The sequence below is a fragment of the Amphiura filiformis genome, chromosome 8 (genome assembly GCF_039555335.1).
Source record: "Amphiura filiformis chromosome 8, Afil_fr2py, whole genome shotgun sequence".
Lineage (NCBI taxonomy): Eukaryota > Metazoa > Echinodermata > Ophiuroidea > Amphilepidida > Amphiuridae > Amphiura > Amphiura filiformis.
Window position 1 is genome coordinate 34,142,640 of NC_092635.1, and position 16,071 is coordinate 34,158,710.

General features: G+C 33.3%; 1 protein-coding gene across 1 annotated transcript in view; it reads left to right on the forward strand.

The window, feature by feature from the left end:
• The window catches only part of LOC140158976 (DNA-directed RNA polymerase III subunit RPC3-like), a 153,103-nt gene extending 151,965 nt beyond the window's left edge, over window positions 1–1,138 (forward strand). Inside the window, exon 13 of the mRNA XM_072182278.1 lies at window positions 615–1,138. Within this exon, the coding sequence (XP_072038379.1) occupies window positions 615–693 (79 nt within the window). The 3' untranslated portion in view covers window positions 694–1,138. The remainder of the gene's footprint in view (window positions 1–614) is intronic.
• The last annotated feature ends 14,933 nt before the right edge of the window (window positions 1,139–16,071 follow it).

Below are 16,071 nucleotides of genomic sequence, written 5' to 3' on the forward strand. Positions count from 1 at the left end.
GCCTTTTTGGCCTTCTGAGCATCTCCTCATTCAAATGTGTTGTTTTGCTGTTATTGTATTGTTGTATTTTGAATGAAATAAAGATTGATTGATTGATTGATTGATATATTCATCCTTGCTGTTCAAGAACCTGATAATTTTGGATTATTCTGAAATATACATTTTGTTAATTGGACTTTGCTTTCTCATTTAACACCTTGCTCGTGAAAATCAAACAAGAATTGAAGAGATATGCGCCTCCAAACCCTCAAACGAAAAGTTGCAATTTTAGCGATTCTATTGTGCCTGTTACATTGTGTGCTTTATTGATTGGCCCGTGGTGCTTGTGTGCAATGCAACGATGCGTTCCCTTTGAAAATCATTGAAATTGCAACTTTTGATTTTGGGGTTTGGAGGCGCATATCTTGGTCAATTCTTGTTTGATTTTCACAAACAGAGTGTCAAATGAGAAAGTAAAGTCCAATTTGCAAAATGTATATTTCAGAATAATCAAAAATTATCAGGTTGTTGAACAGCAAAGATGACTATAACTAACAAGTTTCTTTTTGTGCCTTGTGTATATGTCTCTTAATTTCTAACTTGTTTTATATTTTTGTTCCTTGATTTCTCTGCAGGTTAGAGCAAAGTGAGCTTCAAGTAGATGGCACAATTTTCATCCTTAGTAATTACATCCAGCAGGAAGGCAACAGATAATATTGACTTGATCTGGAAACCATCCATCAAATTATATTGATAACATGGACTTGACCTGCTATACCATCCATAATATCATATTATTGGGACTAATTGTTACACCATATGGGATGCAATGAATCCAATCTATATTAGATGCCAACTGTCTATATTTAAATAAGACTCTCATATGTTATTTATTTCCAGGGTGGTCTTTGAAAAAAAATTACGGGGATGTGCCACGCAGACTTTCGGATGCTGACTTTCTCTATACCTACTTTTTGCTGTTTTTGCTACCCATCAATATACCAATTTTCAACAAAAGACACCCAAAAATCACCCAAATTTGCCCTAATTGGGCGCTCTTAAGGGGGTACTACACCCCTGGCCAATTTTGTGCCTATTTTTGCATTTTTCTCAAAAAATATAGCACATTGGAGTCAAGTAAGATATGTATATTATAGGGGCAAGGACTACAAGTACTGCACTGAAAATTCAGCAATTCAAGGCAAGTAGTTATTGATTTATTGATAAAATATTGGTTTTCCCTCATTTTTGACTGTAACTCCACAACTGTTGTCTGTACTGAAATAAAAATTCCAGTGCAGTAGTTGTAGTCCTTGCCCCTATAATATACACATCTTACTTGTCACCAATGCGCTATAATTTTTGAGAAAAATGCAAAAATAGGCACAAAATTGGATAGGGGTGTAGTACCCCCTTAAGGGTACTTTTGCATAAATGCGCCCAATTGGGCGCATTGGTCTCCACTGAAAACCCACCCACCGATATACCCAAATCACTGAAAAGGTACCCCAAAACCGTGGCACATCCCCGTATACCTTCAACCAGGGAGAACCCCTCCGGGATTGTTTTACACATTGTAAGCACCATATTTTGCTGGAAACTGCATATAAATGGAACCAGTAGTTTCTAAGATATGGCTAAATATCAATCAAGTCATGACATTCAACTCATTTTTCTGAATGACCGCATTGTATCAGATATAAAGAATTATGGCTCTATTAGTATTACAAGAAATAGATATGCATGATTTGCAAGTAGTACGGCTTTAATCTCAATGATATAGAGTTACATCACAGACCTAAGAAAAACAGACCCTAGAAATTCTTTGTAGGGTCTATGGTTACATGAAGGACAAAATGTACTAAATAATGTAGGTTAAGCCATAAATAAGGCCAAAAAAAGGGTTGTCTCAAAGCTCACAAGTTGTTTGAAAACAAAAGTGAAATGCGAAATGCGATTTTTTTTTTTTTTTTTTTTTTAGGTGCCGACTTGGTATTTTTATGGTATTTTGATGAAAAAAATCTGATTTTCGCTGAATTTTTCTGAAAAACGGTCAATTTTTTTTTTGAAATAAAAAAAATTTCCGCATATCTTTTTTTCCAAATCACACAATTTTACAAACACGTGCACAAGCTTTGAGACAAACCTTTTTTTTGGCCTAATTGAATTGTTTGTCTCAAAGCTTGCACGTATTAATAAAATCATGCATGTTATACAATTGGAAAATTCAGAATTCATTTTGATTTTCCTTTTGATTTTTTTTCCTATTAAATGCCCACTTAAATGGAAAAACTATAAATGCCTGTGTGCTAAGCCTCATCACTTACGTTTAATGTTTTAATTCAGTACCAGCAGCTTTTCTCCTTTCATTTCCAACATACAACATGTGATCATACTTGTTGACCCTCAACCATATAGCAATCAAAATTATTTTAAGATAAATAAAATAAAGCAAAAAACTACATTTGTATTTACATCTCTGATGAGCTTTGAGACAAACACTTAATAAACTTATGGCCTTGTTAATCTTTAAGCATGAATCAAAGGATATACTGTAAATGTTCGCCTAATGGCGCTATGAATTTGATAGAAATGAGAGAGCGCCCTCCCTGTAAAAGCCCACTATCATCACTGATAATTGAGGATACGTGTAGTTAAAGCGTGAAACCTATCGATACATTCAATTATCAAACAACCATATTCATGATGCGGTAATCATTCACCTATTACGTAGTGGCCTAGTTTGCAGAGCATCAGACCATATTGGGGGAACTTGTACTTTTGTAAAGAAGACAGATGGTTCGACTCTCTTTTCTGACAAGTTTGCTTTAAAATGTCTGTCAATGGTTTTTTTTTCTGATTTGGGTAATGGTGTGGGATTTCTGCAACAACATGAGAACAGGTTATAAGGGATTTCGAAATCACAAAATACGCCATGACTCCAATGGCTTGCCATATAATATACGTACACTCAACAAATAGGTCTATTCCAAGTCTCATTTAATGGTTACTTGTAAAGCGATTATCATTATGTGGACTATATCACACAGTATTCAGATTATAAGAAGAATAGGATATGATATGTAGTTCAGTACGATTTCCTTTTCTAGAGAATCCCTATTTCTGGGAATTTTACCCATGATACATTGTATGTGAAAATGATTTGAACTTGATTTCTAGGAAAATGACATGAAAGTTTGTTTTTCCCAACTACAAAAAGTTGCCACATTTTGTATACTTGTCAATACAGATTTGTCTCATACACATTTGTTTGTAAGCTCCTTATAATTGGAAAGATTTGTCAGATGTGCAAGCTGCAGAAGTCTATGGTGATTTAGAGTAATACTTTGCATCTAAGAAGCTATATCATCTGTCTCGTCTCAAGTTGAGAGTAGCACCATGTTGGATTTTGCAGTGGCAGATTATTTGTATCATGCATGCTAACCTAATCCTGCGGGGCGTATACACACGTACACGTGTAGAAGAACCCGGGAGAAGAACGATTTATCCGTACACTGCTGATGCAGCTGCGTAAACGCACCGATTCAAATCTGCCACTACAAAATCCAACATGGCATTACTCTCAACTTGAGATGAGATGCACTATAGCTATTTTGAGAAAGTAATGAGTCAAAATTTCTTTGATCCAGAATTGCACAAAATAAGGCAACTGCCAACTTTCTGTCGCTGGAAAAAATAATCCTTGTATGCTTTTGCTAAAAATCAAGTCCGAACATTGTCATTTTCTCATTTATCCATTGAATTCTGGGTAAAACCTCCAGAAGGGGAAAAACATGCAGTGCATGATGGGTAAAATCTCTAGAAATAGGGGTCCTCCGGAAAAGGAATTTGTACCGAACTAATATACTGGATATTGGATAAAGATAGCTTAAGGCCTCTGGTATGAATGTTTGGACAGTATTTTTTGTGGGACATGAGAGCACATCAGACATATGGAATTGAATTCTGAATACGTGGAATGTCCTTCTGATATCAAATAAAGGAATTTGTACCGAACTAATATACTGGATATTGGATAAAGATAGCTTAAGGCCTCTGGTATGAATGTTTGGACAGTATTTTTTGTGGAACATAAGAGCACAATAGACATCAAATTGAATTCTGAATACGAGGAATGTCCTGATGATATCAAATAATTTTTATTTTTTGAAAAAAATACAGAACTCAGAAAAAATACTGTCCAAATGTTCATACCCCAGCCCTTAACCAAGCATTATTGAGAACACAATCATTAGATAGGCAGCTGTTGGAATACATGTTGGAAACAGGTTTACCGGCATGCCATGTTTAAGTTCTCAGTGACTTGTTTCAGTATGATACACTGTATTTTTGAATAAATTAACCTGTATGGCAGATTATTTTTTTATTTATTTTTTTAAATTTTGAACATTTACCCTCAAAGAAAACTGTGATAGCTGCCAGGATGCTTTTTTTTCATCAGCACTTTGTGTGTCGACTTAAAAATGGGTAGTTATTGTAATCAGGGGTGTTTATTTCTTCCAGAAAATATAAATTATTCCCTCACGCTACAGCGCTGTGGCCACATCTTTCCCCAACCTGAATCCCACATAATTGAAATTCTTCCCTAAATGACAATTGATGAATTCACCTACCCTATAGAGCAGTCACATTATACATGCTCCAGTTTATATATAGGCTTTTTGTTCCCCAAATTAGTAATTTAATTTTAATCTTCCTTAAATCCTGTTGAAACTTTTTCTTTTTTCCTCTCTCTTGTCTTTTTCAAAATTCTTCATAAAATTCTCCAAATATGCCAAATGGGTAAAATTATTCCCTTCCCTTTGGGGCGAATAATGGCATATAATGGAAGAATAGACTCCCCTGATTGTCATATCTGGTAATTGAAACTACCAATTGTTAAAACTTGAAATTTCTTTAGAAGATAAATCAATTTTAAGTAACACTTGTATGCTTTTTGTATTCAGTACTCTATGATATCAGGGGGAAAGTAGTCTAGCATGGTACATGTCATTTGGGCTCAACCAGAATGCTTCTATAATTCAAAATCGGAGAAAAGTTAGCCTCATGTCTCTTACTTCCATGCCTCAATATATCCATCCTAAAAAAAACCAAACAAGCAAACATTTGTAAGTCACACAACTGTAATATCACAATTACACAAGCACCCAAAACCTCATTTTCAAATAAGGTGCCAATTTCAATGAAGGTGTATAAGGAATGAAATCAAAACTCGACCGTAGGTTGACCAACAGTTCTGTCCGGTTCCGACTGGTTGCCATTGCTTAGAACAATAGCAACCGGATGGAACCGGCGGTCAACCGCTGGTCGAGTTTTGATTTCATCCCTAAATGGGTACCTGCATAATGTAGTGCTGGGAAGATAAAGCAGACTTGTTGAGTGAGAGGTGTAGCAAACCCCACAACAAGTTAATTAAGGGTAGTCTGGTCCAAGGAGAAAGAGATGAGAACTTTGGCACATGAGTATATTACTCTGAAGGGGTGGGGTATGAATGTTTGGACAGTATTTATTGTGGGACATTAGAGCACATCAGACATATCGAATTGCATTCTGAATACGAAGAATGTCCTTCTGATATCAAATAATTTTGATTTTTTAAATTTGCAATGTAATACACATTTATGGCAAATGATTAAAAATTGATATTTTTGATATTTAACAGTACTCAAAGTAAATTTTATAAATCTGATGATTTATACTTAAAGTGTATGTAGGTGGGATGAAAAGCCGACGATCAATTGAAAATTTTGACCTTTCGTATTGAAGATCTGGATTTTTTTTCCCAAAACACCAAAAAGAATTAGGTCTTTTGGGGAAAAAATCCATATCTTCAATTGATTGTCGGCTTTTCCTCCCAGCTACATACACTTTAAGAATATGTCATTAGATTTATAAAATTTACTTCGAGGACTGATATATATCAAAAATGTGAAAAGTATCAAATTTTAATAATTTGTCATAAAATTTCAAAATATGAAAATTATTTGATATCAGACAGACATTCTTCGTATTCAGAATTCAAATTGATATGTCCGATGTGCTCTCATGTTCCACAAAAATACTGTTGAAACGCTCAAAACGCTCATTCCAGATCCCTTAATTCACCATTTCCTAATAATTCCAAAAACTTTAACAATGTTAACCCAGACAACTTCTAAATGCACACATCTTTACTGAGGGTGTTCAATCTGGTTGAATTGTGCAATGAATATGTGTGTATCACTTGTCAAACAGATTACCCAAGCAGAGAAATGGGCAGTTTTAGATTTTATAACATCAGGTTCCATTGCCAATGGCTAAGTCCATTCCTGTCCTAATGAGCCAGTAGGCAATTGCGTTTGTCATTGGAGCTGTGATGTACTGATTTCCATTAGTGTCAATCTGTCTTGCAATGTGTGTGTTGGTGGGGGCATTCAGCCTGAAGTGTAAAAAAGTGGCTGAAAAGAACAATAAATGGGTATTTTTTTACCAAAAGATGGGGACACATTAGATTGTTTTGATCACTTTGACTGTTTGATTTCAAATCGGATGAAAGATAAGTTTATAATGATTTGGATAACAGTATATTTTGTATGTTGTGACCAATCATCATTATTATATTGCATTTAGCATGTATAAGATATTGGTGCATGATCATTATGAATAAATGATCCTATTTGAAGGCATGAAGACAAGAATAGCTTCTAAATCTGTTTTACAGTGTTTTGATTATTTCTGTCTGGAGCCTGAATGTAATACTGTAGAACGCTTTAATTTCACGGCAATTGAATTTGGCGAATTGGCAAGAAGTCATCTTTTTATGGTAATTTAAATTCGCAAATTTGCATCCTCTTGTAAAACCATTATAAATGAACTATTTAGCAGCAATTTAATTTAGCGATTGAAGGTGCTTGCAAAATTAGCGAAATTAAGTTGTTTTACAGTAGTCTGTTAATTTATTCACAGAATATCTTTTATCAAATAGAAAATGTATGTACCACTACCACATATATACTGCATATTTTGAGTAATTGCTCTTAGATTCAAATAATCATAGCTGGAACTAATAAAAATGCCAATAAAAAAGCATATTTGAGATAAGAATCCATCTGTTACTTGATGAGCGCAAGATAAAATAGTGTTTCATATTCTGTGCAGGAATTAAAGGCCCATTCAGTGATTTGCTCATCCAGTCGATTGTAAAAATCATCAAAATTCAGATTTTGGTACCTTTGTCATTGTCATAAATATGTAAACATACCCTGCTACTGGTTCAGCCGAAAGCTGTGTATTTAAGACAGAAATAAGGAATTTACATGAATCTGTGATTTAGATACTGACAGTATCTAAATTAGGCCAATCTAAATGTAATCGAATGGGGCTTCAACTTCGTTAATACTGTTGTTTTCTTTGTTTTTTGCCAAATTTTTCATTTCAAAAATACCAAATGACAATTTGAATGACTTATCCTTCACTTTTAAGCAATTTATAAACAATTTTAATTTTTTTACCATTTCGCTGGGATCACTGAATGGGTCTTTAATACAGAGTTGTAAAACCTAGTTGAGCGGAACTGATGATTTTACAAATTAATTTCACAGGGTTTGAACATAGTGTGTGACAAGAATATATTTCTGTGCCTGGCACTGACAATATTTTGATAAGAATATGATGTTTCTGTCCCAGTACTGAGGGGCTAGCCTAGAAATTGAAATATTTATGTATGACAAGGGAATATCAGAGGAGTACATGACAAGAATAGGGTCATTTGTTATAGCTTGCACCGGATTATCTGAAAAGTTAATTAACTAAGTGCAGTCAATTATAAAAATTTGTATGCTTATGTTGTAATGATACATTATTTTTCAATGTGCCAAAAAGGTTACACTAGCAAAACGTGCACTGATTTCTTGTAAATTGTCCTCTCTAAGTTAGTGTACAGGGTGTCCCTGAAAGAACTGTATCGTCAGAACCTTAATTGTTTGGATGTTTTAATGCTTTATGTTTTAATTCAGCTGTTACAAACTGTTTGAATTTTGACAATTGACCACACCGTTTTTGAAATATAAGAATTTTACGAAGCACCCTCATTTTCAAACCTTTCCGCGGATTAATATCAATTGATGATCTGTATTCGGAGTGCTAATCACTGCGCATCATCAGCACATGAGGTGTCTATTGATAGATATTTTTCTCTGTGGATCGGATTGAAAATGGGATAGTTTCGTAGAATTCTTTTATTTCAAAAACGGAGCAATCAATTGTCAAAATTCAAAAAGTACGGGATAGCTAATATATTCCCCAACCACAGCGGTTATTTAGTTATGTTTGGTTTATGTGTTAAAATACTCAAAAAATTCAGTTTCTGACGTTACAGTTCTTTCAGGGACACCCTGTATGCCTAAGATGTGTAGACCTGTGCTTGAATTTTACACTGACCCATTTAGTAGTGTAAGCATGTTGAAGTATATGGTCCATTTAGTTTGTACTTTGAGGAATAATTGAAAACATATTTGGCTAAAATAAAAAAAATGCTATGTCTCAAAAAGCCCTTGGCAATTTCAAAAAGGAATGCAGAATGCATTTTGTTTTTGTTTAAAGATTATTTAAAACTAAATTTTGAATTAAGATGCCATTTGAGAGTGTTCAGAAAGTAACAGCATAAAATTGTGGTTTATTTACACAATTCAAGTACAAATATTAATTGTTTTATACCTATAATCGAATCAACTAGATTGTCTGCAAAATATTTCTCAGAATATCATAATTTTACTGTCAAAAAGAGAGAAAAAAAGAATTTTCAGTTTCAGCTGAAATGGACGCATTAAAAAAAGAAATGTGTGTTGGTGCTTTGAGACATAGAATTTTTTTATTTTAGCCTTATGAACGTAACAGCAGCTATATTAAAAGCCAGGATTCTCAAGACAATTGTTGACACCTGTATTTTTATTTGACACCTTCTTTGGGAAAGCAATTTGATCATGTAGACAGCAGTGTATAGCCAAGGGGGCAAGGGAGCAGATCCCCCAGTGAGAGATCTTGTCCCACCCCTATGGAATTTTGGCTGCTGTTGAATTTTAAGCCCATTTTTGTCACCCCCACCCCCACAAAAAACAAATCCTGGCTATGCCACTGCACGCAGATACATACCAACATTGTTTGAAAGCAATTTACAAGTCCGAAATAAGTACCATAGAGTTCTATCTTATAAAATGAATACAAGTAGTCATATAATTCACAGCACCTGTAAGAGTCCAGACTTTTCTGTGGAAAGGTTTGTTATATTTTGACTGTTTATTTTCTCATTTATGTCATGGTGAAAAACAAACTAGATATCAGAAAAGGGATTTTTATGTTAAAAAGCTTTCTCATATGTATCAGAATGATTGGTATATCCATCAATTTTTGAAAAGACTGATTCTAATAAAATGCAAAATTGGATCACCTGAAATGACCAGGCCATAGTGTAATCATGGAGGTATATATATACCTCCATGGTGTAATGAATTTGATCATTTACGTTTCTGCAACTTAGATAATGTTGCATTTGGATGGATGTGGTAGTGTCGTCCATCACTAGAAACTGATGATTGTCAATTAGTTTCATATGATATCTTTTACTGTCTCATGAGTATATTCATGCAATATTCTTATCAGGAAACTGGATTCAGCTCTTGCATATTTATACACTATACATCCTAGCTGAAGTTGATAACAAATTACTCATATCAGAGGCCATATCACGTAACGGAATCGTGACCAAAACAAATAACATTTATTTTAAAAATTTGCAAAAAGTGCCTTCAATATGTAGGGTGAATATTAAGCGTGGAATCTGCAGAAAGTGTTTTCTTTGGCCCATTTCCACAATAATATATGAGTCTGGTGAAAGATGTCCTGAACTGTTTCTTGTTTTCATTAACTGGATGACATAAATAATAAATTGCTGTGAAATTTAGAAAGCGATATAATCAAGTGGTAGTTATTTTTGTTGTTCTGTTTTGCAGTTAGGCAACTTATTTTGTTCATGCATCATCTGCTGTCAAACACACTCGCGCAAAGCCCACTTACGGCCTGCATCATTTGCTCGGAACGCCCAAACAGCTATCTTCTGATGATAGCATTACGTGCCTAATGAAACAACACAGAAAATATTTCACATGTTTAGAAAATGTCTGTTAGGAAAGTTTCTTTTAATGTTTTTTGTTTGTTTGTTTTATTTGTTTTCCTCTATCTACTCAAGATAGTATTTATTTACAAAGAAATTGAGTAAGGTTGAATATATTTTGTTATACCTAATGAAATAATACAAAAAAGAAAGAAATCATAGATTTAGCATAATACGAGTCAGAAAGGTCATTTGGTAGATTTTTTTCTATACCGTAAAAACCCGTCTACAAGCATATAGAGTGCTTCGGATGAAAACTACATTAATCCAGGCGCCATTATGGAGTTTGAGCAAATAAATTGCGGATCCAAGCATATACAAACAAGTATTATTTTAAGACCAATCTATTATATTGGTATATTTACGCTTACTTCGAATTAATTGAGCTTTCATAAAAAACACTATATATGCTTGTAGACGGGGTTTTACGGTATTTCATGTTTCTTTGTTTGTTATCTACTCAAGACAGCATTTACGGTGCGATTTGTAAATCATATGCCCTTTAGTGCAACATGCATCATCTGCCGTCAAACACACGCCCGCAAAGCCCACTTATGGTCTGCATCATTTTCTCGGAACGCGCGAACAGCTATCTTCTGAAGATAGCATTCCGGGCCTATTAAAACAACACATAAAATATTTCACAAATTTAGAAAACGTCCGTTAGGAAAGTTTGTTTTTTAAGTTGTTTGTTTGTTTTCTATTTGTTTGTTTTTCCGCTATCTACTCAAGATAGTATTTATTTATAAAATACAAAGAAATTAAGAAAGGTTGAAAATATTTTGTTATACCTAATGAAATAATACAAAAAGAAAGAAATCATAGATTTAGCATGTTACGAGTCAGAAAGGTCATTTTGGTAGATTTTTTTCTATATTTCATGTTTCTTTGTTTGTTATCTCTACTCAAGACAGCATTTACGGTGCGATTTGCAAATCATTATAGGCCCTTTGCGACATACCCGGTACATCATCTGCCGTCAAACACACGCCCGCAAAGCCCACTTACGGCCTGCATCATTTTCTCGGAACGCCCAAACAGCTATCTTCTGAAGATAGCATTCCGGGCCTAATAAAACAACACATAAAATATTTCACAAATTTAGAAAACGTCTGTTAGGAAAGTTTGTTTTTAAGTTGTTTGTTTATTTTTCCGCTATCTACTCAAGATAGTATTTATTTATAAAATACAAAGAAATTAAGAAAGGTTGAAAATATTTTGAGAAAGGTTTTTAACACAAGTCTCCACAAACATAACTGACAGCCAGTGAAAAGATTTCCCTGATCATCCAGGATTTGAACTTGGGACCTTCGGATCACCGAACCGATGCTCTACCAGTCAGAAATTTCATTTGGTATATTTTTTATATTACATGTTTGTTTGCTATTTTGTTTGTTATCTACTTAAGATAGCATTTACGGTGCGATTTGCAAATCATTATAGGCCCTTTGCGCCATGCATCATCTGCTGTCAAACACACGCGCGAAAAGCCCATTTACGATCTGCATCATTTTCTCGGAACGCGCAAACAGCTATCTTCTGAATTGTGGGCCGAATAAAACAACACATAAAATATTCGTCTGTTAGGAAAGTTTGTTTGTTAAGTTGTTTTTGTTTGTTGTTTGTTTTTACCGCTATCTACTCAAGATAGTATTTATTTATAAAATTTAAAGAAATTAAGAAAGGTTGAAAATATTTTGTTATCTACTGATGATAGCATTAGAACCTTATGAAATAATTTTATAAACATAGATTTAGCATGAGACGAGTCAGAAATTTTATTTGGTATATTTTTTTATATTACATGTTTGTTTGCTATTTTATTTGTTATCTACTTAAGATAGCATTTACGGTGCGATTTGCAAATCATTATAGGCCCTTTGCGCCATGCATCATCTGCTGTCAAACACACGCGCGCAAAGCCCATTTACGATCTGCATCATTTTCCCGGAACTCGCAAATAGCTATCTTCTGAATTGCGGGCCTAATAAAACAACACGTACAATACCGTATTTCACAAATTTAGAAAACGTCTGTTAGGAAAGTTTGTTTTTTAAGTTATTTGTTTGTTTGTTGTTTGTTTATTTTTCCGCTATCTACTCAAGATAGTATTTATTTATAAAATACAAAGAAATTAAGAAAGGTTGACAATATTTTGTTATCTACTAATGATGGCATTTGGAACCTTATGAAATAATTTTATAAACATAGATTTAGCATGAGACGAGTCAGAAATTTCATTTGGTATATTTTTTATATTACATGTTTGTTTGTTTGCTATTTTGTTTGTTATCTACTTAAGATAGCATTTACGGTGCAATTTGCCAATCATTATAGGACCAGTTTGCGCCATGCATCATCTGCTGTCAAACACATGCGTGCAAAGCCCATTTACGATCTGCATCATTTTCCCGGGACGCGCAAACAGCTATCTTCTGAATTGCGGGCCTAATAAAACAACACATAAAATATTTCACAAATTTAGAAAACGTCTGTTAGGAAAGTTTGTTTTTTAAGTTGTTTGTTTGTTTATCTGCTATCTACTTTATTTATAAAATACAAAGAAATTAAGAAAGGTTGAAAATATTTTGTTATCTACTGATGATAGCATTTGGAACCTTATGAAATAATTTTATAAACATAGATTTAGCATGAGACGAGTCAGAAATTTCATTTGGTATATTTTTTATATTACATGTTTGTTTGTTTGCTATTTTGTTTGTTATCTACTTAAGATAGAATTTACGGTGCGATTTGCAAATCAGTAGGCCTATAGGACCTTTACGCCATGCATCATCTGCTGTCAAACACACGCGCGAAAAGCCCATTTACGATCTGCATCATTTTCTCGGAACGCGCAAACAGCTATCTTCTGAATTGCGGGCCTAATAAAACAACACATAAAATATTTCACAAAAATTTAGAAAACGTCTGTTAGGAAAGTTTTCTGAATTGCGGGCCTAATAAAACAACACTTAAAATATTTCACAAAAATTTAGAAAACGTCTGTTAGGAAAGTTTGTTTTTTAAGTTGTTTTTGTTTGTTATTTGTTTGTTTTTCCGCTATCTACTCAAGATAGTATTCATTTATAAAATACAAAGAAATTAAGAAAGGTTGAAAATATTTTGTTATCTACTGATGATGGCATTTGGAACCTTATGAAATAATTTTATAACTATAGATTTAGCATTGAGACGAGTCAGAAATTTCATTTGGTATATTTTTATATTACATGTTTAATCGTTTGTTTGCTATCTTGTTTGTTATCTACTTAAGATAGCATTTACGGTGCGATTTGCAAATCATTATAGGCCCTTTGCATCATCTGCTGTCAAATACACGCGCGCAAAGCCCATTTACGATCTGCATCATTTTCCCGGAACGCCCAAACAGCTATCTTCTGAATTGCGGGCCTAATAAAACAACGCATAAAATAATTCACAAATTTAGAAAACGTCTGTTAGGAAAGTTTGTTTTTTAAGTTATTTGTTTGTTGTTTGTTTATTTTCCCGCTATCTACTCAAGATAGTATTTATTTATAAAATACAAAGAAATTAAGAAAGGTTGACAATATTTTGTTATCTACTGATGATAGCATTTGGAACCTTATGCAATAATTTTATAAATATAGATTTAGCATGAGACGAGTCAGAAATTTCATTTGGTATATTTTTTATATTACATGTTTGTTTGTTTGCTATTTTGTTTGTTATCTACTTAAGATAGCATTTACGGTGCGATTTGCAAATCAATATAGGCCCTTTGCGCCATGCATCATCATCACACTCGCGCAAAGCCCATTTACGATCTGCATCATTTTCTCAAAACGCGTAACACAGCTATCTTCTGAATTGCGGGCCTAATAAAACAACACATAAAATATTTCACAAATTTAGAAAACGTCTGTTAGGAAAGTTTGTTTTTAAGTTGTTTGTTTGTTGTTATTTGTTTGTTTATCTGCTATCTACTCAAGATAGTATTTATTTATAAAATACAAAGAAATTAAGAAAGGTTGAAAATATTTTGTTATCTACTGATGATAGCTAGCATTTGGAACCTTATGAAATAATTTTATAAATATAGATTTAGCATGAGACAAGTCAGAAATTTCATTTGGTATATTTTTTATATTACATGTTTGTTTGTTTGCTATTTTGTTTGTTATCTACTTAAGATAGCATTTACGGTGCGATTTGCAAATCAATATAGGCCCTTTGCTCCATGCATCATCTGCTGTCCAAACACACGCGCGCAAAGCCCATTTACGATCTGCATCATTTTCTCGGAACGCGCAAACAGCTATCTTCTGAATCGAGGGCCTAATAAAACAACACATAAAATATTTCACTAATTTAGAAAACGTCTGTTAGGAAAGTTTGTTTTTAAGTTGTTTGTGTGTTTGTTGTTTGTTTGTTTTTCCGCTATCTACTCAAGATAGTATTTATTTATAAAATACAAAGAAATTAAGAAAGGTTGAACATATTTTGTTATCTACTGATGATAGCATTTGGAACTATAATTTTATAAATATAGATTTAGCATGAGACGAGTCAGAAATTTCATTTGGTATATTTTTTATATTACATGTTTGTTTGTTTGCTATCTTGTTTGTTATCTACTTAAGATAGCATTTACGGTGCGATTTGCAAATCAGTATATAGGCCCTTTGCGCCATGCATCATCTGCTGTCAAACACACTCGCGCAAAGACCATTTACGATCTGCATCATTTTCTCGGAACGCGCAAACAGCTATCTTCTGAATTGCGGGCCTAATAAAACAACACATAAAATATTTCACAAATTTAGAAAACGTCTGTTAGGAAAGTTTGTTTTTAAGTTGTTTGTTTGTTGTTATTTGTTTGTTTATCTGCTATCTACTCAAGATAGTATTTATTTATAAAATACAATTATTAAGAAAGGTTGAAAATATTTTGTTATCTACTGATGATAGCTAGCATTTGGAACCTTATGAAATAATTTTATAAAATATAGATTTAGCATGAGACAAGTCAGAAATTTCATTTGGTATATTTTTTATATTACATGTTTGTTTGTTTGCTATTTTGTTTGTTATCTACTTAAGATAGCATTTACGGTGCGATTTGCAAATCAATATAGGCCCTTTGCTCCATGCATCATCTGCTGTCCAAACACACGCGCGCAAAGCCCATTTACGATCTGCATCATTTTCTCGGAACCCGCAAACAGCTATCTTCTGAATCGAGGGCCTAATAAAACAACACATAAAATATTTCACTAATTTAGAAAACGTCTGTTAGGAAAGTTTGTTTTTTAAGTTGTTTGTGTGTTTGTTGTTTGTTTGTTTTTCCGCTATCTACTCAAGATAGTATTTATTTATAAAATACAAAGAAATTAAGAAAGGTTGAACATATTTTGTTATCTACTGATGATAGCATTTGGAACTATAATTTTATAAATATAGATTTAGCATGAGACGAGTCAGAAATTTCATTTGGTATATTTTTTATATTATATGTTTGTTTGTTTGCTATCTTGTTTGTTATCTACTTAAGATAGCATTTACGGTGCGATTTGCAAATCAGTATAGGCCCTTTGCATCATCTGCTGTCAAACACACTCGCGCAAAGACCATTTACGATCTGCATCATTTTCTCGGAACGCGCAAACAGCTATCTTCTGAATTGCGGGCCTAATAAAACAACACATAAAATATTTCACAAATTTAGAAAACGTCTGTTAGGAAAGTTTGTTTTTAAGTTGTTTGTTTGTTTGTTTATCTGCTATCTACTCAAGATAGTATTTATTTATAAAATACAAATAAATTAAGAAAGGTTGAAAATATTTTGTTATCATCTACTGATGATAGCATTTGGAACCTTATGAAATAATTTTATAAATAAAGATTTAGCATGAGACGAGTCAGAAATTTTATTTGGTATA